The sequence below is a fragment of the Psammomys obesus genome, unplaced genomic scaffold (genome assembly GCF_907164565.1).
Source record: "Psammomys obesus unplaced genomic scaffold, mPsaObe1.curated_primary_1811, whole genome shotgun sequence".
In the NCBI taxonomy this organism is placed as follows: Eukaryota; Metazoa; Chordata; class Mammalia; order Rodentia; family Muridae; genus Psammomys; species Psammomys obesus.
In genome coordinates, this window is record NW_026591086.1 from 15,994,124 (window position 1) to 16,020,569 (window position 26,446).

General features: G+C 43.3%; 1 protein-coding gene across 1 annotated transcript in view; it reads left to right on the forward strand.

The window, feature by feature from the left end:
- Vwa8 (von Willebrand factor A domain containing 8) overlaps positions 1-26,446 on the forward strand; it is a 355,260-nt gene that overhangs the window by 271,043 nt on the left and 57,771 nt on the right. The window contains exons 36-37 of the mRNA XM_055609598.1: positions 2,767-2,848; positions 6,103-6,307. Of these exons, the coding sequence (XP_055465573.1) occupies positions 2,767-2,848; positions 6,103-6,307 (287 nt within the window). The remainder of the gene's footprint in view (positions 1-2,766; positions 2,849-6,102; positions 6,308-26,446) is intronic.

A 26,446-nucleotide genomic window follows, 5' to 3' on the forward strand; every position in this document is an offset into this window, starting at 1 on the left:
AGGCAGATGACCTATTTCCTCTGGGATTTTTGTAGCTTTGGGTTGTATATTTAGATTTATTGTCCCTTTTGACTTAATTTTTGGTTTTTATGCAAAATGACATAAGAGAAAACACAGAAGCTCGAGTCAGGGCCCATTTGGGACCCATTTAGACAAGACTCAAAAGAAAGAACTCAGTAGGTCCTCTCAGTCAAAGGAAGAAACTCATTGCCAGCCTGAATTTCCCTTTTATTTTCGCTGCTTCGTGTGCCACAATTTAGTCATCATTTCTTTGCAAGTTCACGTTCAGTGTTTGCACTTGTTTGCCGTCATACAGCGTGGTGTTGCGTAGACACTGTTTCTGCCTTTTGTGCATAGACAAGAGTGTTGGCGTACTGAAGGAGGAAATTACTGAAGTTGCTGTTCTGTCAGCATAAAGGAGGCTCCTGGAAGCCTGGAAGGGGATGGCTCAGCCAATAAAGCCCGTGTGTACACATGTGGCCTAGTTCAGACTTCACAGCCTACACAGAGAAGCCAAACATGGTGGGACATACTCATAATCCCATACAAGGGAGGTAGATAAAGGCAGATCCCTGGGGCTCGGTTGCCAGTCAGCCTACCAGATCAATAAACCCTAGCCAGTAAGAGATCATTTCTCAAAAGACAAGGTGGACGAGTTCTTGCCGATGACCTCCACATGCACCTGCACACGCATGCACACACACCTGTGCGCCCACACACATGAACATGCACACACACATACATACATAAAGAAGGTTACTGGAAAACATCATTCAGTCAAACTTTTCACTATAGCACATATCACCTTTAATCTGTGAATACAGATGGAAGAGCCTTAATGCTACTGGCCAGCAGGTGTACCTCTAATTACATTTCCAAAAGGAGTGAATTTTGTGAAGTAACTTCTTTTTCCTTTGCAGACTCTCTTGGTTGTTTTACAGGACAGTTTTGTTTTTTTTTTTTTTTTTTCCTGTCCCTAACCTTGGCCCTGTGCATATAAACTCTCCACTCTTCGTGGGAACTCAGGGATAAACACTGTAGCAATGACTTCCCTTTAATGGTTAGTGGACTAATCCCTAAACACAGTTTGTACCTATCTTTGAAATCCACCTGGGCTCTAACCACAGTGAAAATATACTGAGCCTCCATCCTCTTAAGTATGGATGTGTTTAAAATGGATGGATAAGGCTAAGTTTGGAGAGAAACCTGGCCACAGATACACTTCCTTAATCCATCCATGAATTCCACTCAGGGATAACCATAAGGCTCTTTCTGTAAATGTTTTTGTCTTCTGGTTTATTTTTAGGTCAGTAAATTTTACTCTTGATTCTTTTTAAGTGCTTATTAGCACGATTGCCACAACACTGCCAGGTACCTGTGTAACCATGGAGTCCTTTTGCTGCTGCACGAAATGTCCTAATATCAGTATCAATTCTTGCTTTCTCCTTACTGAAGAGCAGACATAGCCACTGCTATATTTTTATCCTATATTTTTATCTGCCTGTGGGATTAATTGCAAAGTGGACTAAAAGAAAGAGTGATGTAGAAAAATATTTTAAAACGAGTAGACATGTTGTTCTTACAGTGTTCTGCCATCAGTGCTGTGTGCGTTTAGTGACAGACCAAAGTGTTTAGATTAGTTAGATAAGCAGCTCTAGCTTCAATAACTTCAATAACTTTTTTAGAAAACCAAAACAAAACAAAACTTGGTCGATAAATATGTATTTGTAGACCAAGTGTAAATTCAGCTCATTTCAGCTAACAGCAGACATTGTCAAAAATTTTCTATATAGTGCACAACTTTATCAAAGATAGGCTTTATTCCGTGGAAGTACATGACAGACAGCCTGACTTACGGTAAGCATGTGCGACTTGTGCAAGTGGCCACTCGGGGACAGCTGCTCGCTGGGTGGGCAGAGTACATGTTACCCCCTTTCCTTGGCCCTCCTGTCCCTGCCCCGCCTCTTCCTTCCTCTTGAGGCTTTTGCCCCAGCCCTGGCACTGTCCCCCACTCCCCACCTCTGGAATCTTTTCTCAGTTCCCAGAGGTCCACAGTGGCTCAAATAGAAAAAGAAAAGACAAAGGGAAGAACTTTGCTCTTCCCACTGTGAGCTCCCTGCCGTGCAGGTCAGCGTGTCTGCTGCAAAGTGAGTGCTGGTTTACCCTTGCTGAGTAGGAAGAGGTGCGCTGAGGGTTTTAGACAGCTCATTGTAGAAAAATCCTTCAACTTGAGGTTTTTAGATAGCCTGTTTCTTTTGGTTTGTTTGTTTGGTTTTTTTTTTCTTCAACTGCAGACATAAACAACTGCTGTTTCTTGTTTTTGTTTGTTTTTTTGTTGTTGTTTTGTGAACTATACTCAATGGACACAGTGTGGACATGCTGGACATTTGGTTCTAGTCCAAACTGTAATAAAAATGATGAATGATAGGAAGATAGAAGCTAAACATGTAGTTAGACAGGCAGACAAAAATCTTTAAAAAGCACGTTGTCTAATACAGGTGAGTTTTGCTTCACTGTGCTTTTGGGATGTTTTGATGGCCAAGGCTTTGTTCAGTGGGGCTGTAGTTATCAAGCTCTGGAATTTGCTGGAAGGCTAACCTCAGAATTGCAGAGACCTCATGGCTTTTTTTTCTGCTGCTACCCTGAGCCCTTCACTGTCTAGTCATGACCAGTTCTTTGCCAAGCAGTTGCCAGAGTTCCACCCTTGGGGCCACTTTGGCATCTGCACCCCTTTAACACTTGGCTTGTGTCGTGATTTCTTTACAGGGGTTACCCCACCACAGACAGCTGGCTACATAGAGGTCACGGATCTCCAAGCAAAGAAACTCCGATACCTCCCTGTCCCCAGGTAATCTATCTCACCGCTCTCCTTACCGTGGTTGGCTGTATGAAAACAAGAGAGTTCTTCCTGTGCACTCTGAATAAATGCACGGTTTCTGTGTCTCAAAGTAGCAAGTTCTCTCCCCTCCCATGTACAGTTGGTTTGAATTTCACCATTCTTATGCATGTGTTAATGACATTTTCATTTTGAAAAACACTCAAATGCTTGTAAACACAGTGTATAGGCATGAGCCCTTGACCTCTGGCCCCCTGCTCTGCTTTGAGTACTGTGTTCTGATTCTTACTTTCTGTACCAGGGACAACACTGTCAGCACTGCAAAAATTTTAATTTAATACTGAATTAACTTCAGTCATTTCCTGAAATAACTGATTCAAAATGCCCAAGACTCTAGCTAGCATTAGAATTACATTGTTTCTAAAGATGATACTGTATATTTACAGTCCTGTCAGCCCTGTGGTGGAACAATTCCCAGAGACTTAGGGTAGAACTTGTTACCACCCACGGCATCCATTGTTGTCCAGCCTTGCCAGCAAAGCCTGGAAAGCAGGGAGATGCGTGCTCTAAGCACACATACTCTCTTCCCCACTGTGAGAACACCCGTGTGCCCACTCGCCTGAGGCCCCAGAGGCTCTGCCTAGTCTCCAGTGTTCTAGCTGAGGCCTTGGTCCACTGTGACTATGTTCCTCTTCCGTCCTTTCTTCACTGCCAGCCCAAAGCTACCTCCTAGTCTTTCTCCTCTACTTTAACCTAGATTAAGATCACATTCCCTCCCTTGATGTGCCTTGACACATGTGACTGAACCCTTCACAACACAGTGGGTAGAGCCTTGCCTGAAGTCCCAGTGAGAAGAATCTGGAGCCTTCTCTAGCATCAGACAGGGGTCAGGCAGGCGTGGCAGGATCTGTAGGCTGCCCAGTGCAGCACTGGGCCATGTCCCTTTACCCTCCTCCAATTCCTAAAAGAAAACAGCGAGGCATGGCAATGCGGCACTCAGCAAACGCTTCCTTTCTCGTGACCTGTAATCAGACTTGACAGCTATGAAAAGTGAAATTATTATCCAGAGAGGTAATTTTACTTTCTCTGATCATTTGGCTTCTTAGAATGCCTTGATATTTTGGCTTAGTGGGAGTTGTCTTTTAATCATTTAAGAAAATTTCTTATTCCACCTTAGTCATACTTCCGCTAAAATACACAATTAGTTCAAGAATCAAAGCAAACAATGCCCTGTAGTGTCTAGTTAGGGTTTATATTGCTGTGACAAACACTGTGACCAAAAGCAAGTCTTGGGCCAATGCTCGCACTGAGGGAAGTCGGGGCAAGAACCTGGAAGCAGGAATTGAAACAGAATCCATGAATGCTGCTTACTGGCTTACTCTCCATGTTCTGTTCAACCTGCTTTCTTATAGAACCCAGAAACACCTACCCATGGGTGTCATCACCCACAATGGGCTGTCCCCTCCCCTTATCAATCATGAATCAACAAAATGCCCTACGGACTTGTCTACAGGTAATCTAGTGAAAGCATTTTTCTCAGTTAAGGTTTCTCTTCCCAAACGGGTCTAGGTTTGTGTCACGTTGTCAAAATCAACGTTAACTACTGTTAGCATTTCGAAAGCAATGGTCATTTTCCCACTGTTCCCCCTGAGCTGCATGTATCTGTGTTCATTACATTCTGTATGAGCTTTTCATTCTACTGGCCAAGGAAGGAGGTCCTGGAAGGGCATCAGAGTGCTCAGCAAGTGCTAGCTGGGCACACAAGGCATTCCTCCCAACTGAAGCTGTCTGACCAGTGCAGTCCAGCTGATCTGATATAGTCAGAGCCACACAAAGAACATAAGCAAGGGAGCGGGTGTACTCAGAGGCTGAGTGCACGCCCTGCGATGTGCAGGGCCCAGGGTTTGGTCCCCATTACCAGGAAATAAAAAGAACGAGGTAAACGGAACTTTAATGATATATTTTGTTTAAACCAGTATCTCTAAGACAATATTTTTGAGATACTGTTAGTATAAAAATTTTAATGTAGGTTAGACATGATGGTGTGTGCCTTTAATACCAGCACTCAGAACAGAGAGGCAAGTGGGTATCTGTAAGTTTCAAGCCAGCGAGGGGTACGTAGTGAGACCGTATCTCAAAAAGAAAAAAAGGGGAAAAAAAACCTTTCTTCTAAGTCTTTCAAATCCTAGTACATATTTTACACTTGCAAAACATTTCACATGTCACATAATTGAGATCATTGTTCTTACATTCTGACTTTCTGTTGAAATTAGCCATTGCTGTATTTGGCACACATTAGAGAAGAATGAGCCATCTAAATTTAAGGTGATGGTGTGTGTGTGTGTGTATGTGTATGGTGAATGTTCTACATGCCTTTCTTGGTTACTGTGTTTTTGCTTTGATAAAACAGCACAACCAAGACAACTTTTGAAAGGAAGCTTTTGATTGGGGGTTTGCTTCCAGTTTTACAGGGCCAGTTCATGATCCTCATGGCAGAGAGCATGGTGATAGGCAGGCATGGTACTGAAGCTTTAGCTGGGAGCCTACGTCCTGATCTTCAGGCGGGGAGGCAAAGAGAGAATGCGACTGGACTTGGCAGGGGCTTTTGAAACCTCAAAGCCCACTCCCAGGGCTGCATGTCCTCCCACAAGGCCACACCTCCTAGTCCTTCCCAAACAGTTCCTCTAACCGGGACCAAGCATTCAAACATATGAGCCTACAGGGCCATTCTCATCCAAACCACCACAGCTAACATCAAATAATACAAAACATAGCAGAGTTACGTAACTGCAGAGCCAAAATGAATACATTTTTTTTCCTCAAGTTTTGGTCTCATATATTTGAGTTTGATTAGGTTTTTATTTTGGGGTGCTGAGGGTTGAATATGCAGTGCTCTACTAGTAAGTTCTGCCTCCCCGCAGTACTGACATGTCCTCTGCAGCCGGAATTACGCAGGCTGCCACTCCAGCCCACTGAAGCCCCTCCCGTACCCATGCTTGCACAGCAAGCGCTTTAACCACTGAGCTATCTCCTCGACTTGTAAACTGCATCTGTTCTTCTACCTTCATTGCATATGTCCTTGGGATGTTCTTGTGCTGTGAGACGGGTTAGAGCAGACAGTAAACAACCATGCATTGGAGAAGAGCAGGTGCAGCTCACCAAGGCTGAAAGGACAGACTTCTGGTGGGAAGCAGCATTACACGTGTTAAGGTGTCACCTGCCTGCTTTGCATGGTTTCTGATCTCTACTTTGGGCTCCTTTTTTAGTGCAGAATCTCTCTCGCCATACACCGCATGGATATCTGCTATTTCGGACACAGATGCTCTGCTGGCTGAGTGGGACAAAAATGGCGTTGTGACTGTTGATATGGGAGGGCGTGTCAGGCTTTGGGAGACTGGACTTGAACGTCTGCAGCAGTCGCTCGTGGAATGGAGAAACATGATTGGACAAGACAGTGACAAACATATGCAGGTATCACTTGAATTGACCTTTCCTCTCACAAATTAATTTAGTTTTGAATGCCGCCGTTGAGGAAACTTCTGGTTTAGCTACTCCAATAGCTGCTTAAATGGCTAACAATTATTTTTAGACTCGTAACAGAAAAAGACAGTCTTGAGGGTGGCAAATTAAGACTGTGCCTTAGTTTTCTGCCAATGCTTAAATGTCTAGGTTACCAACATCACAACATGCAAATATAATCAACTTGCAGTTTTTAGCCATAAGCATCTCTGGCTTTCTGCATCTTTCTTTCTTGTATCAGCATGGTTGTTAACATCTGTGCATGCTGCCTGGAAAAGTTAAAAAAAAAAAAAAACAAAACCTGGGGCTATTGTGTACAACATATCCCTTTAAGGTCCAAAGCTCTGGACGGGAGAAAGACAGTGAAATGTGCCTCTCATGGAGTTTGTGCCGGCACCTATTTGCCAACAGTGGAAAGCCAGCAGGCACTATGAGCAGGTGCAGCTCTGACTGAGAGAGATACAGAAACAGCCCTTCTGAGCGCAGGGAAGCCCAGCTGAGGAGATGAAGCAGTCAGTGTCTGTGCTTGGTGCTGTCTAGGACTCACTAGAGGAACAAGGCAGGCTGCAGACTGATTTATGTATAAATTAACACCATCAGCTTGCAGTTTTCAGAGCAAATCTTTTCTTGTCAAATATCATTGTTATGTAGCAAAAAGAAAGGTAGGCTCCAAAATTAATTGGAAGAAGGGTAGGTTGCTACCAGCCCCATCACTCTGCAAACAGACATTAACAAGGTAAGGCATTACCACTTATTATTTTATCAGTAATTTATTAGTTATTACTATTTTATGTGATTTTTTTCTTAAAAGAAATTTAAGTATATTTGTAAATGAATAATATATAATATACCTTTCCCATAGATTTTTTTAAAGCTTGCAGGAATCTCTTGAAAATCTCAAACCAAAATCGGCTAGTGACTTCCAGCACTTTTGAAGAGACATAAATGTATTAATTTAGTTAAGTTAAAGCAAGTACATTGCTCTAAAAAGATGTTGGTAAGTTGGTTGCTCTACTGTAGCAGCAGAGTGACCCCTGTCCATCCGCTGTGCTTAACGATATTTAGGGAACTCGTGACCTATGGTTCTGTTCAGAATTACTCTAAACGTTAGTTTGCACTCTATTTGAACTAAATTTCTTTCACTTCTGCTTTCACTGGTGCCTAACAGTAAATACTGTTGTGTTTGAACTTCAAATGTGTTTTCTTTTGTATTTCTCATATAACGTGGAAATCAAAGCTCATGCTTTCCCTATAGACTTCCCTAGACGTGGAGTCTAGCTGGGTATGGTGGGGCATGCGTGGTCACCTCGGCACTGGTGATGTGAAATCCCGACAAGATTGAACCAGATAGTGTTCAAGGATAATCCAGGCTCCCTAGCAAGACCCTGTCTCAAATAAGAAAGAAAAGGGGGCCAGGTGTGACAGTGCAGACCCTAAATCCCAGCACTTGGGAGGCAGAGGCAGGCAGATCTCTGAGTTTGAGGCCAGCCTGGTCTACAAAGTAAGTTCCCGGGACAGCCAGGACTATACCGAGAAGCCCTGTCTTGTAAAACAAAAACAAAAAACAGAGAGAGAGAGAGGAAGGGAAAGAAAATATTTGTGACCTAAATTAAGCCTCTTAGTTCTTTTTCTGAAAGAAATTTGAAAAATGTTTACTTATCATTTACTAATGGTTCTTGGCTGTTTAAAACTTTAACCCCTCTTTATTTGTGTTTTTATCCTGTAACTTTTCTCTTCCTGGCACTTGTCTGAATATATTGCAGATCTTTGCTTTTCTAGCTCCCTAGTTAAGTAATGGCTACACAACAGTTATTGGCTTCGTTTATGCTTGAGCTTGTATCAAGTAAATGACACTGGCAACTGAAGCTAAATAGTGAAGCTAGAAATAATCAAAATTATCTCAAGAATAACCAAAATATTATCTGAACTTCCTCTAATCACACTATTTTCTCAGAAATGTACAACTCTGTCCTAGCTCAAAGTTCAGAGAGCAGAAATAGGCAAACAGTAATAAAATAATATAAATCGAATTAAAAGGTATTTTATTGGGAAAACTAGATGTTAGTCAGCATGTTCCTTTTGCTCTATTGTTTCTCAGTCTGTATGGTTGATATTAAGCATGGTAAGTTGGATACTCAGAAAAAACAAATTGTGAGTATGTATCCTTATGCCAGTGGCCAGAATGAATAACCCAGATAGCCTGTCATTGTTTGAAATTTTGGTCAAATCTCTTGGTAAATAACGAGGCGGAATACTGTCTATTCATGTTGTAATTCACCAGTAGATTGTACAGCCAAATATTTACAGGAGTCACTGCCAGTAATAGGAATTGATACTTGTCCTCTAGTCAACCCTTTCTAGTCAACACTCAGTCTACCTCATTTGTGAACACTTTCCTCAGCAGTGCTCAGAAGGGTGCTGCTCCTGATTCTGGAGCTTAGGAACTCTCTCTTACAGAAGTGAGGAAAGACACCTAGTTCTTGATGGCCTATTCAAGTCCTGGATGCCAGCTCCTTTCACAGACTCTGGTGGAGTGGTCTGATCGCCATCTAGTGGCCATTATGTATACTACACATTATTGAAAAATGAAAGCTCACCTCTGCACCCCAGCACTTGGGGAGTCAACCCTCTGCTTGGGAGATTTCTACAGTCCTTTGTGTGGCTCCTGTTGGGTAGTGGATGCTCCTTTAGGTCAGTAGTGAAGGCTTGGGAAATAATCTTTCAAGCTGCCTGCTTCATCCCTGATTGTTCTGAGTATAGCAGGCGGACTGTCCTTACACTCGCGGACAAACTATGGTGTCCTTGCTGCCTTCCGCCATCTAGCAGCATTAGCATGGAGGCCATACTTACTTGAAATTTTGTTAGTGAATTCTTTGCTATGTTTTCAAATGAGAACCCAAGGGAGTACTGCTTGAACTCTTCATCTAGCATACATTCATTAATTCTGACAAGAATGTGTGTTTTCCTATAGTGATCAGCTATATGAAGGTATTACCACAACTGCAGTGCCTAGAATCAGCTGTTTTTACATTTAGACTATATTTTCAGAAGCACGGGTTAATTATAATCCCAAACTCATCCAGTTACATTTCACAATGTTACATGTTTTTTATTTTATTATTTTTATTCCTCCAAACAGTTTTTTTTTTTAAGTTTGCACCCTTTTCTTCAAAACTGAACTCATCATCTCTGCACAGCTGTTCGTGTTGTTCTCATGAGACAAGGTTTTCTACTTACAGCAGGGGACTCAGACAGCAGATCTCCAGATGGCACTGCGAGGGGCTCTGTGGCCTTTGAGGAGCATTCCTTTAACCACAGATGATGGACGTTCTGAATCACAGTTCGGGACTAGAACCACATGTCCTTGCAGCGAGGGAGGCACGTGGTCAGTGTAGACAGAGAGATGCATGCAAGGAGGTGCAGGCGAAAGATACCTGAGCCACATGAAAGCACCACCGGTCCATTGTGCCTCTGAAGAAAACACTCTGGGATCATGTAGTTTGTTCACACTGATGTTGCTGTGATACAACACCACAACCAGGACAACTTATCAAAAAGAGGTGTTTAATTGAGCTTATGGTTCCAGAGAATTAGAGTCCATGATGGTGGAGTGAAGGCACGGTGGCAGGCACAGCTGAGAGCTCACAACTCAGACTGCAAGCCAGAGGCAGAGAGCACTGGGGATGGCTGGAAGCCTTTGAAACGTCAAAGCCCAGCCCCATAACACACCTCCCCCAACAAAGCCTCACCTCCTAGTCCTTCCCAAACAGTATGTATGAGCCTCTCTGCACCACTCTCATTCAAACCCCAGTTGCTAACTATGGTTGCCAGTTTGGTTTTTTGTTTGTTTTGTGAAAAAAATTAATAAAAATTACTTTTTTATACTTTTATTATTAAAAACCATTTTAATTTAAATTTATTTTGATCATATTCTTCCCCTTCCCACATCATTCCAGATCTTCTCCCCCTCCCTACCCACCCAACTATAGCTTTTTTCTCAAAACAAACAAAAAACAATACCCCCAAAACCAAGAGAACAAAATAAAACAACACTCAAACAGAAAAATAATGCCAATCAAGTGTAACCAAATAAAAAGTACTCAGGTGCATGCACACATGTGCGCGCGCGCGCGCGCGCGCACACACACACACACACACACACACACACACACACACACACACACACACCAACCTGTGGACTCCACTATATGTTGTTCAACCACTCCTGAACATGAGGTCTGCCCATGTGTCCCAGAAAACAAAAACAGATTTTCCCTTCCTAGCACGTATAAATGACAGTTCTGTTGTTAATGGTTGGCCTTTTCTAGCCACTAGCGCAGGCACTTCACAGTTTTAAGATTTTAGTTGGATGATAAGGCCTATTTCAGAGTAATTGCTACTCTTATATTAAACTTGTTGTTTTTTTTTTTTCTCCAGCATACAAGCTCTGAAGATGTTTTAGTGTTACACAGTTCTTTGTTCATTTTTCCAAGGAAGCCTAGTCTACTTTTATGCTTTGTTCTTTGCTTTGGCCAATAACTCTGGAAACAACCTGATTCCATGTGTCATTGTTACAGAGGAGTCAAGGCTTGTAGGATTGTTAAACATGTTATATCTTTGGGGATCTCCTTTTCCCAGAAACCCAATGCCTTTCATGAACTTTTGCAATTCCCTGCGTATCTCTAGTCATGTACAAACACACTTGGCTTTTACTGACATGACCAGCTGTTTGCCTGTGTGGTAACCCCTGGGCTATGCCTAGAATTATTTTTCTATTGTTTATTCCCACTAGAGAAATCCACAGAAATTAACTTTTACTCTGCAAGGTTTTCAGTAGTTAACTTCTAAAAATGTAAGCCCTCCTGGTAAGTGTACCCAGGATATGCTGATAAGGCAGCCGTCATGCCGATAATTGGCAAAGGGTGCTAACAATGTATACCAAGTTCTGTGGTGTAAATATTTCCTCCCTGCTGGTTTCAAGCTACCAGAGGTTAATGGTCTGCTTACAAAATTCCGGAATATTTTGCAGTGATCTCTGACAAGCTGGTAAGGTTTGGTTCCAGTGTGCCACTTGCTGAACTATCATTATACTCAACCCTTTGAGAACTTGATAGTTTATTTTTAAAAAGTGCAAGACTGAAAGCAAATAAGGTGGTATAATGCTCTCTCCGAAAAATATAGAAACCACAGTGTGCCAGCTACAGAGAGCAATGTCATTGGGAGGGGGGAAAACTTTTTTTTTTTTTTTAATTTAGTGCTGGGGATTGAACCCAGGTCCTCAAACATGCCAGGCAACACTCTGAACTTCATTCCCAGACTATTAATGTTGTTGAAGCAACATCTGGGTTTGAACAAAGAACTAGAAAGAAGTCTGCCTTCAGGTGACACTCCTGGACTCATGTATGGGAATTGCCTTTCTTCCACACATTGTAGTTCAGAAACAGTTGCTACTCAAGTTTTCCATCCTTCCATCCATCAAAGCATCAGAATTAGTTAAGTAGTTAAATTTAGCAGTTAGTTAGATCAACTACCACTTCTCTAAGAAAAAGAAGTAGGAAGTTGATGATTTTTGAGGGGCTCTGAGTTTTCAGTTACTCTTGTGCGTATGGATACAGCAACAGTGACAGCCATATAAGTTGTGCATATCCAGTGAGAGAGGCCGCCATATAAACTGCATATCCAGTGAGAAAGATAGTTATATAAACTGCATATCCAGTGATAGAGACAGCCATATAAACTGAAAATTATGGCTGTAACAATTCTAAACAATTATCAAAAATAGAAATCCTGTCTTGCCTCCAGACTCTGGAAAAAGCCTAAGGAAGTCTTCAGAATGTTCTCCTCAAATCACCATCAGTACTATTTCAACTCCCTTCTCTCATGCCAAGCTTTAAGACATTGTTTTATGTTGTTGCTCCCACAGTGCATATTGTTTATATTGGTAAATAAGGGAACAGTGTTAGCAGTGTTTGTTAAAAGTATGAGGAAGCAGATCTAAAACATGCCTGTGATGTATTAAGGTGTCACGTAGCCTGACAATACCCACTCTAGAAGTGTTCTGGCTGAGCATTTTTAGTATGTAGTTAATGTGGCCAGTGCATCACAGGGGCTTCAGAAATAAAGTTTTTTACCATTACATTTCTAATAAAATTATTTTCTCCTATAAGTAGTATAGCCAGGTTTTTAAGAGCGTGATATTTGGAGTAGTCAAACCTGACTTAAGGTCTATGTCTCATGTGTGTGATCTTTGGCAAATTCCCTGTGCTTTTCAAGTTTCCCCTCCTACTTGTGACAGGCTGATAATGCTGTTTGTGCATTACAAAGTTCCTGTGAGAATGAAATACTTTATTCCTGGCACAGAGTAAGTCTTCAGTAAACAGTAAGAATTAGAGACTTAGCATTTAAGTAATATTGGGCTACAGAATTGTTGAATGTTTATGTGGAGACACAGCCACTGTAAAATGAAGTGCTATTACCCAGATGCCCACTAGTGAATCACGACCCAGTGAGCTCTATAAGTCATCGTCTGCCCTGGTATTAAATGTAAGCTTTGTTTATAATCCTGCTTAGAAAAAGTTTTGTCAGGCCCAAAAAAGGAATTGAAAAAATAGTCTTTGCTTAAACCTGTCAGCTTGAAGAAGAGCAGAAAATCAATGACAGGACAATGGTCAGTAGAGGATTATACTTGTTTAGTTATTCAAGAGACAAGCTAGAGCAAGGCCAAAATGCACAGCAAAATATACAGCATGTGCCTGAGCCCAAGTGCAGGGGACAGAGAGTGAGATGGGTTCAGAACTGTGTTTTCTCAGCCCCCACCCCCTTTTTATTTAGCATTTGTCAGGTTTAGGACTTGAAGGCACTGCATAAACCTGAAGGTTGAAGTATAAATTCGCAGCCTATACAGGGGCATTTAGTTGTAGTCCTCTTCCTCCATCTAATGCTCCCCAAAGCTGGCTTTCTGCTACCTTACAAAAGGTAGGAGTGGTCAGAGACTGGAGCAGCCTAGGAGAGGAATACAGGAGAACCCACCTTCTACCGGGGTCCTCAGAAGTCAGCTTCCATGCTTACATTCCTCAGACAGGAAACCAGAGAAACACTGTCTGAAGTTGGCAGGACTGAGGAAGAATATTTGCGATGCAAAGATCTAGCAGCCCCTCCCAGAATACTGTACAAAGACCGACATGTTGGTAAGGGCTAGCTTTATACAATCAAACAGACACACAGTCTCTCTCTCTCTCTCTCTCTCTCTCTCTCTCTCTCACTCTCACTCTCACTCTCCCTCTTCCCCCCTCTGTCCCTCCCTCCCTTCTTCCTCTCCTTCCCCCTTCCCTTCTTTCCTCCCTCCCTTTCTCCCTTTCCTTCTCCCTCTCCCTCTACCTCCTTACTACCTTACCCTTAAATATCAGTGGATCCCTCTTATCCAAAACTGGAAAATAAAACACATAAGCAAAGAAAAATAAACTTTGAAAAAAAGAGGTGCTATATATAGTGAGAAAACATATTATAGAGTGAAACCAGGAAAGTGACTCAACTCCCTTGGACCTAGGAAGGTAAGAAAAATTCTGTAACAAAACAAAACTATATCCCTGATTAACCTAGGAATCTTCAAAGAATGAAGTGATCTCTTGTGGGGGGTGTCAGCAGAAATAAAAACAGAGAAGGGAATAGACATTAGTATCCCAGAAGAAGCATGCCATGCACACATATACACACTGAAAATAACAAGAAGAAAGTCAGGCATGGTAGCACACTACTTTAGTCCTTATGCTCAGAAGGCAGAGGTAGTTGTATCTCTGTATCTCTGAGTTTCAGAGATACAACTGGGACAGAAACAGTCAGGTCCACACAGAGAAACCCTATCTCAAAAAAATAAACATCAAAAAATACATAACAAAACAAAGATAAGATTTTTTTTTCTAATACAAATTATAGAAACAGAAAATGAAAGAGCAGAAAATCATACCAAAAAGTAACTGAAGTAATGGAATATCAGCAAATATTCAGAATAACAAATAGAAAACACAAACATATATTATCTACCTGGATGTTCAGAACCCCACGGATAATGAAACTCCTCAAAGGTTATAAGTTGAGAGGAGTGGCGAGCAGAGTACATGTTTTCAAATGTAGAAATCATAATGGCACTTGGCATTGAATCATCAAAGGGGAAAATTATTTCCAGTCCAGAATTTTATATCCAGCCACACTATGAAGTAGTGGGTACTCTAAAGATATTAGCAAATGTGCAAACCTCAGAAGGTGCATTTTCAGGAAGTTACTGTGTTGTGTGTTCTCATCAAAAAGAGGGAGTAAACCTTGAAAGACTGGGTGGAAGAGACAAAGGTCACTAATGCTGGAAGTGACAGTGAAGGAATGCATCAAGATAGTACTATGTAGGAGACCTGAGAACAGCTAATCCAAGAGGACGGGAGAAGACAGAAAAGTATAGGAGGAATGAGGTGGGGGGGAGGGAAAGAGAGGCCGACAAGTAATATGAAATATGTAAATAGGTGCTGAAATGAATGAGCAGGTCTGATGGAGAGTCTATGGATTCACTAGTGACATACATAAAATGGCTATTTAGAACAGTGGTTAGTGGGAATAGAAAAAGAGTAGTAATTACACACTAACAGTGTAGCAATACTTGTCACATTGGGACACTTGGTGAAACTGACTCCCACACAGCAAAAGGTTAGCAGTGCTGCCCTCCCATAGTGCTCTCTGAGGAGAGAGATGGGGACAGTAAAACAGTCCTCAGCTTCCCTAGCAGGAAGTCAGTAGATAATGTCAGAAATTGGAAACATTAGTATGAGAATGTGGAGAAAGAGCCAGCAAGATGGCTCATCCAGTTAAGAAGGCACTTCCAGCAAGCCTCATGAACTGAGCCAGATCCCCAGGACCCACATGGTGGAAGAAGAATCAGTTCCCACAAGCTATCCACTGGCATGTGTTCTCATGTGTGGGTGCTGATGGAACTCAAGGGCTGACAAGTTGACTCAGCCAGTAAAGGTGCTTGCCACACAAGTCTAGTGGCCTAAGTTTGATTCCCCAGGACCCACAAAAAAGAGGAAGGCTCCGGAAGAGAACAGATTCCACAGGGTTGTCCTGACCTCCACAGTAGTGCCATGGCACGTGTCCACACGCGCACACGCGCACGCGCACACGCACACACACACACACACACACACACACACACACGTGTGCACAAAGAAATAATAAGCTGATTTTTAAAAATAATCTATTTGTCCTAGTTGTAGATGAAACACATACCCTGTCTTTACTGTGAAATGCAGACAGAAACCCCATACAGGTGCATACACAGCTAGTAAAGCCCCGAAAACTTTAGAGGAAAGAGGCTAGGACTGAGGAGGAAGGAGAACCAGAATTTGAGCTACCACTGAGGCAGCTCTGGCCTTCCTCAAAACCCCTCCAGACCAGGCCCTGACTCAAGGCAGGCTGCAAAGCTAAGGCTGCCCCCGGAAAGCCATGAAAAGAAAGGCTCCTCTGCCCAGTAGGAGTCTGACTAGCACCAACTGTGGACAGCCAGCCCCACACTCAGCGGCGGATGGCTGAGTGCCTTTCCCCTAAGGGGGGTAACGGCACAGATGAACGTGCTCACCAAACTATCCAGTACCACACTGGAAGTGTTAGTGCCAGGAGGACATAAACATAAGTAAAAGCCGAACTGCCAGCCTGGAAAATCCATTTTTCAATAAAAGACTTAGAACTACTAAGTTTGGCAAAATTAGTTATACGTGTCTGTGTCAGCAACCATCATAACAGTGCCAATCACACACACACACACACACACACACACACACACACACACACACATATTTTCTAAGTGGCTGCTCTTGAGAACGACATGCTGAGGTAAGAGTTTAACAAGGCTTGTGTTTGATGTGTGTGGCAACTACTGCAAAGCACTAGTGAAAGAAAAACTGAGTACGTGAAGAGATAGACGGAGTTCACGGGTCAGAGTGGACATGAGGGAGGTTTCCACGTCTCTACACACACCTATAGATTTAGTGCAACTCCAAGCACCTTTCTGCAGGACTTTTTCTAACAGCTGAAACCAAGCCCAATTCTAAAATTTTTATGTAATTAACATAGCCCAGACAGTCATTCTAAAGATGAATAAAACTGGAAGATCCTGTTGCCTGTTTTAAGGTTTACTGCAAGACTATGATAATCAAGGCAGTGTGATGTTGGCAAAAGGATGAAAGAACAAATCGATAGGACAGAATAGAAAGTCTAGGAATAGACCAGAGACATAACACCAATTAGTAACAGGCCCCCAAAGCACCCTAATGGAGAAAAGATGGTCAGCAAGTGCGGCCACGACTAGACAGCCTTACGCAGAACAACAGCAACTAAAAATAAATAAATAAAGCCCGTTTTAAAAAATTGATTTAAGGGGCTGGAAAAATAGCTCAGCGGTTAAGAGCACATGCTGCCCTTGCAGAGGACCTAGGTTCAGCTCCAGCACCCACATAAAGCAGCTCACAAATGCCTGCAAACGAGCTCTCAGGGACCTGACACCATCTTCTGGCCTCTGTGGGCATCACACACTCAGATACACATACATTCATTATTTAAGATGAGTAATGAAATCTTTGGGGCTGGAAAGATGGCTCTGTGATTAAAAGCAGTTACTATTCTCGCAAAGAACGTTGGTTTAGTTCCCAGTACCCACACAGCAGCTCACAACGACCCATCATTTCAGTTCCAGGAAGGTCACTTTGAGCCTCCACAGGCACCATGCACATATGTGATACACATACATGTATTCAAGCAAACACTCGTACACATAAAATAAAAATAATTAAAAATTAAAACATTTTAAAATGTAGAAATAAAATTAATAGCTGCCATTTCAAAGTAGCCTAGCATTGTTATCTGAAGAATATGAAGGTGGGTAGAGTCACTTCCACCAAGCCTGACCACATGCGTTCCATCCCTGTACCTGCATGCTAGAAGGGGCGAGCCAACGCCCAAGTTATCTTCTGGCTGCCACATACCACATAAGCATCTCTGCCCCATCTCACCGCTCAGCCATGATGCTCTGCATTCCTGTACCCCAAGCAGCAGAGCCAGCCAAGTACGGCTGAAACCTCCAGAGGTGTGAGCTAAATAAATGCTCCTGTAAATCATTTCCCACCGCTATCCAGTCAGTGACGAAATCTCAGAATAACAGAGTTCAACGTGGCGCTTTGAACTTCCTGTGGCAGAGAGACCAAAGGGAGCAGCATTCAACCTTTAAGAGCAGTATTGATTCCCCCTCCCTTCCCAGAACCCTCGGGGCCTATCATCCCTCAGGTGCCTCACTCCCTAATACTGTTACTCCTCAAGATTGCTGTTACAGAGGAATTTAAGCCGTAACAAGTCCAGACCTGACCAGGGTTAAACTGATTTCCTAGGCATGCTTTCATGAGAGCTCAGTTTCTTCGTGGTAACTCTGGAGAAGAGTTACCAGGAAGAAAATAGAAATGTGATCACTTTCAAGGTAGATGTAGCCCATCTCTTTAGGATCTAGAGCCAGTAGCTCAGCTACCACTGTTCTCTGCTGAAGGTGGTGGATGAGGCAGCATGAGAAGAAGAGTACGCCATGTCTGGAGTGACACCCTGAGCTGCTAGATAGAGCGGGGGCCTGGCTCTGCCTCATTCTGCCTCACAGCATCTGGCCTCTCAGTCACCAGGAAGAGCTATCCTTTTCCAGAGTGCCCTGTTCCCATGATTCACTCCGATTTGTCAAGTATGGTCTTTATGCTATGCCTGTATACTCATGAAGTAGCTGACATTTAAAAGGTGACCAACTTGTAATTATTGTCATGTGGATATAGTGAAAACTCATGAGTACAGCTTTAGTGAAAATTGTGTATTAATAAGTAGCTCCTATTACTCCAAACAACAGTTTATGCCAGAGATCCAAATGCGCTTATATGTAATCAGATTTAAAAAAACATATGTATAGGTTCATTGTCAAAGCACCTTCTATAGGAAGTTTATTCTATATGGCTGCTAATCATAAAACAGAAGCAAGGATTTAATCCTCAGCACTTATCTCTCCCCCCCCCAAAAAAATAACCCAAATTATGTATTTATCACCATAAATCAGTTTTTGCTGGATAAGATGTCTTCTTGTCACACTGTCACATCTGCAGTCTTAAGAGCTTAATCGTTGGACTCTCATCCTCAACCTTCTGTTAGTTTGCCCCGCCCCTAGTTTCTAGTTTATTTATAACCAGACAACAACAGGGCTTGTCATCAAATCTGTCTTCAGGAAGCTCAACAAACCAGTTTCCTAAGTAGATGATGGTGATCCAAGCTGTGCCATTGGCAGGCTGTCATCCATTGACTTACAAACAATAGGTATGTGGGGCCTTTGAAACTCATTTAGCCAGCTGGTTCTGGTGAAGCACTTCCTGGGGACCCACCTTCTCTAGGAGCTTGTTCCATACGGCCACTAATCATGGAACGGAAGCAAGGAGCCAGCTGGTGCCAAACAGTACATAGTTCAGTAGTAGCTGAGGACTGTGAGTCCCGTGCAGTGTAGTTCAGAGGAAAATCGTCTGTGAAAGTGAGGTGTAAAAGCCAACGAGCTTACAGTTAGGCTGGGCATTTCTTGCTGCTGCTTATGGTGCTGGGATCTCAGATAAATATGCCCAGGGCCTCCTGCATGAGAGGCAAGCACTCTCCCTACCCCTGAGCTAAGGCTTGGCTTTTTAAATGGATGTGTTTGAGTAACTAGACAGAACAATTCACTCCAGGCCTGTAAACCCCACAGGTGCAGGCACAGGTGTAAGAATTAGTATGGAGTTCTCTCTCAGCAAGAGGAAGAGCTGTGCCACAAAGCCAGGGATGGCCAGGCACACAAGCTATGGAAGCGGAGAGCAAATGCCACAGCCAAGCACAAGGCCCAGAGAGCAAGGCCAGGTTCAGAACCAACAGTCCCGAGGAGGGATGGGAGTGTGCTGCGCACATGAGCTGAGGGATTTTAGGAAACAGTGTGGGTTAGGTTACGTACAGCCTGACAAACACAGAACGTTTTTCAAAACAGTTTAAAGGAAATTCACCCCCCCCAGCAGCCATTGGTTATCATTGCCTGCTTTAAGGCAAGCCTGACTCGAGCAAATGATTCCCTAACAAGTGGAGTCCAGGGCTAAGGAGAAACCAGACTGTGTGAAAGCCCTGTGAGATTCTCAGATTCACTGAGATTGGGGTTGCAGCAGGCTACTGGGTAGAGGCTGAGTCGGAAGGTGGCTTAGGTAGCAAATGGCAATGTGGGAGCAAACCCCTCCAGTGAAGTCAGGCAGTCTTGAGGCCCTAATGGCCAGGTGTGGGCTGATGGAGGCTGGCTGGTGAGGGTTGGGCAGAAATTACAGTTGCAGTTTGGTGTCTGACAAAATGGTCCACACTGAGGCAGTGTGGACACTGGAAATGGGGTTTGAGCATTTTGAATACACTGTTCATGATGGCAAGGCTCGGGTGACAGTGTTTTGCTGAAATTAAGAGCCAGGACAAGAGCCTGTTAGATCTTCTAAGAGGTTGTACCCAGCAGCGCCTCAAAACAGATGCTGAGACTCACAGCCAACCATTGGTTGATACCTAGGGAGTCTTGAGGAATAGTGGGGGGAAAGAGAAAAGGACCCAAAAGTGACAGGAGCTCCACAAGAAAAACAACAGAGCCAATTAACCAGGGCCCAGAGGGGCTTGCTGAGACTGAAGCATCAACCAAGGACCATGCGTGAACTGGACCTAGACCCCCTACAAAGATGTAGCAGATGGCTTCATATGGGTCCTCTAGTAAGGGAAGTGGGGACTGCATTAGACAAGGACTCACTTGCCAGCTCTTTGATCACTTTTCCCTGGCAGGACTGCCTTTCCAGGCCACAGGGGAAGAGGACATGCTCAGTTTTGATGCAGCTTGATGAGCTGGGGTGAATGGCAAAGGGAGCTCCCTTTCCTGAGGAATAGGTGAGGGGGGGAGAGGGAGAGAGGGTGAGACTGGGAGGGGAAGAGGGTAGGGGTTACAAGTGAATAAAGTAAATGAGGGAGAAAATGAAAAAAAAAGAGAGGGAGGGAGGGAAGGAAGGAAGGAGAAAGAGAGAGAGAGAGAGAGAGAAAGAAAGAAAGAAAGAAAGAAAGAAAGAAAGAAAGAAAGAAAGAAAGAAAGAAAGAAAGAAAGAAAGAAAGAAAGATTGATCGGCGGCCAGAGCTTCAAGCTAGTGTGAGTTATGATCCTGACCAGGGAAATGCATTTAAAGCCATGGGGTTGTTAGATGCAGGGGGAGAGGCAGAGCAGGATGCGCAGGCAGTGGGAAGCTGCAGATCTGGAAGTGCCCAGTCAGCTGTTTCCAAACACGCTTCATAGGAACTTTTTTCTCTAGGGAGTCTGTGTTCCAGCCATCGCAGGACGCGACAACTGAGAAAACACTCAGCGATTAAATTACAGTTAGCATATCTGCCACTGGGAATCCCCACTGCAAAGAAAACTGTTTTATTTAACCCAGCAGCCCTCAAATTTTATTTTTATTTAAAAAAATATTTTATTAAATAGCCAATTCTAGAAGGACTCTTAGAATGAGCCCTTTATGTTGATTGTAATTATGGTTCATGATACAGCTATGTTACATGCCACTTAGGATTTTATAGGATAAAAAAAATAGGTTTCGGCTGCTGGTTAAAACAGTAACTTCTCCTTATACATTTGAAGAGAAAAGCTATTCTCCATTGTTTCCATTGTGGATGTGCAAGGTGAAGGTATGGAAGCAGACACCTATATATCAGTGTCTAGGAAGCTGAGGCCAGCCTGGAGTACAGAGGGAGACCCTGTCTTACCAAAAACAAAAACAACAACAAAAGCAGAGCTGGGTGTGCTGGCATGCCTCTACTCCTAGGATTTAGAGGTAGAAGAATGATCTGGAATTCCAGGCTAGACACAGTTTGAGGCTAGCCTGGACTACATGAGATCATTTCTTAGAAGGAAGAAAGGCTGAATGTAAGATGATATTTAATAGGAGCACTAGTTCAGTTCACACTAGTTTAAGTTACAAATGGTAATTTTCTGTCTCATAGAACCAAGAAACCCCAGAGTGCGTGAGTGCAGCTCTAGGAGTAAACATGATGAGTGCTATTCCTCCTCCAGGGTAGCCCCCATGGGAAATCTCATACTTACACAGGCCTTGTGTTAACCCAAATGAAAAGCACTGTGTTCAATTGCAAGCCATCCCCTCAACCACACTGAATTCCTTCTGGTAAAGATGTGTCCTATACTAGTTTGGAGAGGCCCAGGGTGGAAGAACTGCCTCATGGCTAACAGTAGGATCCACCATTGTAACTGTGGCTCTCTTCCTTTTTGCCTGTAGCCCAGAATTATTTAGCTGTTTAAAAAACAACAGCATGTCTCCCTTGTGCCTCCAGCTTGGTGGTAAGCTTGGGTTTGCTGTAAAAGTATGACAGGAGCTAGCTTACCCATTCTGAAAATAGCTCATTTCTCACCAATGCCCGGCTCCAGGACAGATGGCTAATGCATGTATTCATGCGTGGATGGATGGATGAATCGCAGCATATTTGAGTGTATTTTGATATTTATTTATATATGTGATTTTTTTTCTAAAACTCCAATAGAATTTCCTTTACAAAATAGATCTTGAGTTTTTACCTCCAAGTTTATCACTACGTGTTCTGATCTTCGTTAAATATGAGGGGAGTCTGTGTTCGTAAGACACTTCTCTAATGAAAATGGGGCAGGGGTGGGGGTGACACAAGCATTAGGTAGTTAGAACCTCACGTTCAAACTGTTCATGATTTCTGCCCCATAGTAATTTAACCTTCATAAACTCTAACTGTGTGTCTAACTCTAACTTTTTGTCTCTGTGTGTGTTGTATGTGATGCATGTGCCTCTATGTATCTTTTTAATGAACTGCTTGAGAGTAAGCTGTACATCTTCTGTTACCTCTAAACACTCGAGTTTAGAGTGTGCCATAGGCACATGGTCCTGTGTAACCTCCATCCAGGCCTCAAACTGAGGAGCGTGAGGTTAATACAGTATGGAAGCTGCAGGCCTTGTCACTCAGATCCGATACCCCAGTAAGAAAAGGAAGCAAGTGAAGAGTGTGCCTCTTTGGTTTCTGCCTGTCTCCCCAATTCCTCATTTTTCTGACTTTTATAATTGTTTCTCCATGGCATTTTGAAGAATTTCAAAGCCCATTGTTCAGTAAAACATCCCTTGATGTGGGGGCCAGAGTATGAACTTTCAGCAGGAGTATCACTGGCACAGCGTTCTTTTCCTTGTGCCCTGTCTGGCACTGACAGCTGAAGGTGAGGTGGGGGCATTCTTTCCACCTGAAGCTGCTGCTGTGTCCCTTTATGATCAGCACATACATGTGGTGGCATATTAAAAACTATCAGTGTCTTATTTGTCAATACTCATCCATTAGTCTCGTCATCCTCGGCTTGTGCTAATCATTACTGCAGTGGCTGCTGAGTGCACTGTGTTAACCATTCCTCCTGTTCACCTTGGTTCGCACGCTAACTTAGGAAACCCTTCTTTCCTTCTGTGTCTGTGTTATATGTCCCCTTGGCTGTCAGCCTCAGTTGACAGGCTGAGCTGTATGGCTACCCTTCTTTGCTTTGCTGCTTGAGTTATCCCTGACTTTTTACTTAAGTCAGCATTTGAGTACCAAAGAGGCATCTTAAAATTATTTTCACCGAACTGCAGCTTCGCGGCTTCTCCCGTAGGTGTCCTCACACCTTCATTCCTGGGCTTCTGTGTTCCGTAAGCTTCTGGGTAACTCACTCCCCCCAGATAGGAATCTTATCCTTCCACGAACCAGACATGCAGAGAGTCTCAGAATGGTCTTTCTGAGAAAAGCCTAAAAGTACCGGAGAACTGAAAGTACTGGAGAAAAGCCAGTGATGGTGAGGTGACTACCACATATGTTGAGTATTATTCTTAATTATGACAGGCAAGACCCAAGAAAAGCATCCATTAGCACCTCGCTGTCTCATCAGAGAGTTGAGAGATATGTTTGCCTCTAAGCACAGGCTAGAGCCTAAAATAATATGACCTTTTAAAATGTTACTTGACACTTATTTATCTTGTTATAGTTAAGCATTAACTTTTACTTTGCTCCAGATTTTCACTTGACTAAAATTATTACTACTGCTGACCACATGAGGGTGTCAGTGAGCTTGGAACAGGACTATCTCAGCCAAGTCAATGTTAGAATTCCAACTGTGAGCAGTTCTTGTCGTTTTAGTTTGTGAAGAACTGAACTAAAAGGTGGACTTAGGAGAGGCTCAGCGGTCTGTCACTCTTCCCAGTGCAGCCACACTGAACAAATCCCTTTTTCTGCTTTCACAGATATTTAGGCCCCTTAGCTGTGTTATTAGGAGGGGTGCCTGAACCCGGCTTGTCGGGGCACACCTAAGGATGGTAATAATATGGCAACCACAAAGGATTAAAAAGGCACACTGTGGGGCTTTCTGTCACCTACAGTCAGTCAACTCCAGGCACAGGGGGAGGCTCCAGCAGCTTCTGAGGTTATCTTACTCTCCCAACATTTTCCCTAGCTGGGCTACGTGCATACCTCTTGCCTCCTGTTTAAGCTGCCCTTTATCAAGATCCCTGAAGACAGACTTTCGGAAATCGTGTATCCCACTGTCCCACATCCCAGGGTGGCCACATTGAATAATGCCGTTTTTCTGCTTTTGCTATTAGTCTGGCTTCTTTAGTTGGCCAAGCATGGCTGGTTGGGTGCACAAACCATGACCCCTAAACCCAATAACGCTTATCCTTTGTAGCTGAGCCATTTTGAGCTGCTCACCTACTCTAACCTGCTTCTGACCCTTGGAAATGAGCTGTCTTTTTGTGGGAGGTGCATATGCATGTGTGTGCGTGTAGAAGTCAAGGTTGGACGACACAGAGAAACTGTCTTGAAAAAACAACAACAAAAATCATGACAGCCACCGCTTTAGGTGTGAGCATTTTCATTCCGACGTTGGGCATCAGTAACTTGCTCTGCTAGCAAAGGACAAAGCTGTGCTTTCAGCCTGGTTCTCGCTCTACTGTAGAAGCCTGCGTGTCAGTCACGTTCCTCGTTCCTATGGCAAAATGTCTGACTTCTTAGGAAGCACCTTTAGGGAGAAGGATTTTTTGTGCTTACAGTTCAAGGCGATACAGTTGTTTGGGGGGGGGGTGTCATAGCAACAAGAGCATGAAGCACCTGATCACATTCAGTCCCCAGTCTGGAAGGAGAGAGAGAGAAGCTGTACTCAGTTTGCTTTCTCCTGTTTATTCAGTCTAGGACCTCAGCCCACGGGGTGCTGCTGCTCACGTTAAAGATAGGTCTTTCCACTTCACTTAACCAAACCTCACCAACCCCTCACAGACACACCAGAAGTGGTTTCTTCCTTGGTGAGTGTAGATCAGTGGTTCTCAACCTCTGGGTCATGACCCTTTGGGGGGGTCGCATATTAAATATCCTGATATATATATATAATATTTATATATATATAAAATATTCATAACAGTAGCAACATTACAGTTATAAAATAATTTTATGGTTGGGGTCACCACAACATGAGGAACTATATTAAAGGGTCGCAGCACTGGGAAGGTTGCGAACCACTGGCCCAGATCCTGTTGATGGTTCCAAGCATCACACTTTGTTTTTATTCCTGTCCACTACATAGCTTCCCTAACACCCAAAGACTAGTGTAAGTAGAGGTGGTGCTCTCAGAGAAGATTGCAAAAGAGTCTGAGTGCGTGCACACACATTGGAATTGGTGAGATAAGTGTGGGGCACGGGCCAGGAGGGTCTCAGGCCAGCAAGCCACTGCATACCACCTGGAAAGAAGTACTTTGGTGTTGCCGTCTGAAAATGAATATCCAATTTGTCCTTATTATTTCAAGAGACTTCTCAAGAAGAATCCAGACTTTAAATGAAATCTCCCTCTTTTGAAATTTCAGCAACAAAGCCAGAGTTTCTCAAGTAGTTTCAAGAAGGAGAATGGCGAAGTCTACCTACTAACTTCTCTCTTCTTACCAGGGTGGGTACAGAGCAGGAAACAAAGCCATGTTCTTTCCAAGTTATGTCACATTGTTGAATTTGCTATCCCTCTCCACAGGCACTCTTAGGTTCTCCTGAAAAACATTAACTGCTTGAAAGGTTCAGAATCTGGGGAACTGGCAAAATGTGCCACCTGATTTTGTTGGGCCAACAAACAGATTCTGTCTTATTTTCTTTTGTTTTTAAACATTTCTTGCATTTGAAAATCAAGAGTTGTATCGAGTGACACAGGAAAATTAAATGAAGTTCAGATTGTGGTTTTCACAGTTTTATTGGTATACAGCTGTGTTCACACTGTATTGCCCATGCCTTCCTTTGCAGCTGAAGGGCAGTGCGGGGTAAGCTGCCACAGCCTGACCACATGGCCCAGCAAGCACCAAGCCTGTGCCATCTGCCCTTCACAAAAAAGGCGGGAACTCTGCTTTAAATGCAAAGCCAAAAAAGACAGGCAGTGCACATCTGCTCCCCAAGACAGGGGAAAACGAAATCTGCTTACGTCAGGAGGAATGAAGAGAAGAGAAGGAAAATTAACAAATTTCTCCAAATATCATCTCAGTATAGGAAGATTAAAAACTGGGTTTTTTTCTCCACTGATTATATCAAACACACTTAAAAGCTGTTCAAGTCACAGTAATAAACAGCTTAATGTATTCATTGTTGGGGTCAGAATCTAATCTGGCTGACAGTGATTTTTCAGTATGTTCTACATTTTATGAATAAGAAAAATGAGAGTAATGAAGCCAGATCACTCTCTACCAGCCCAGAAACATGCATTCTAGGCCATGTGCCTTCACTCCACTGCTGTGGCCCATCCTCACGGCCTAGGGCAGTTTTGTCTCCACATGCCTGGTGGCCCCAGCAGCCTCTGCCCTCATCACACTGTGACCTTTCACTCTGATGTGTCAGGAGGGCAGGCTTCCCAAGCCCAAAGCTGCTGTCTGAAGCCTGGTGCCCTTAGTGCTTCCTGCAAACTTGACACAGGCTGGTGCTCAGTGGAGTCTTGGTGCGTGGTAG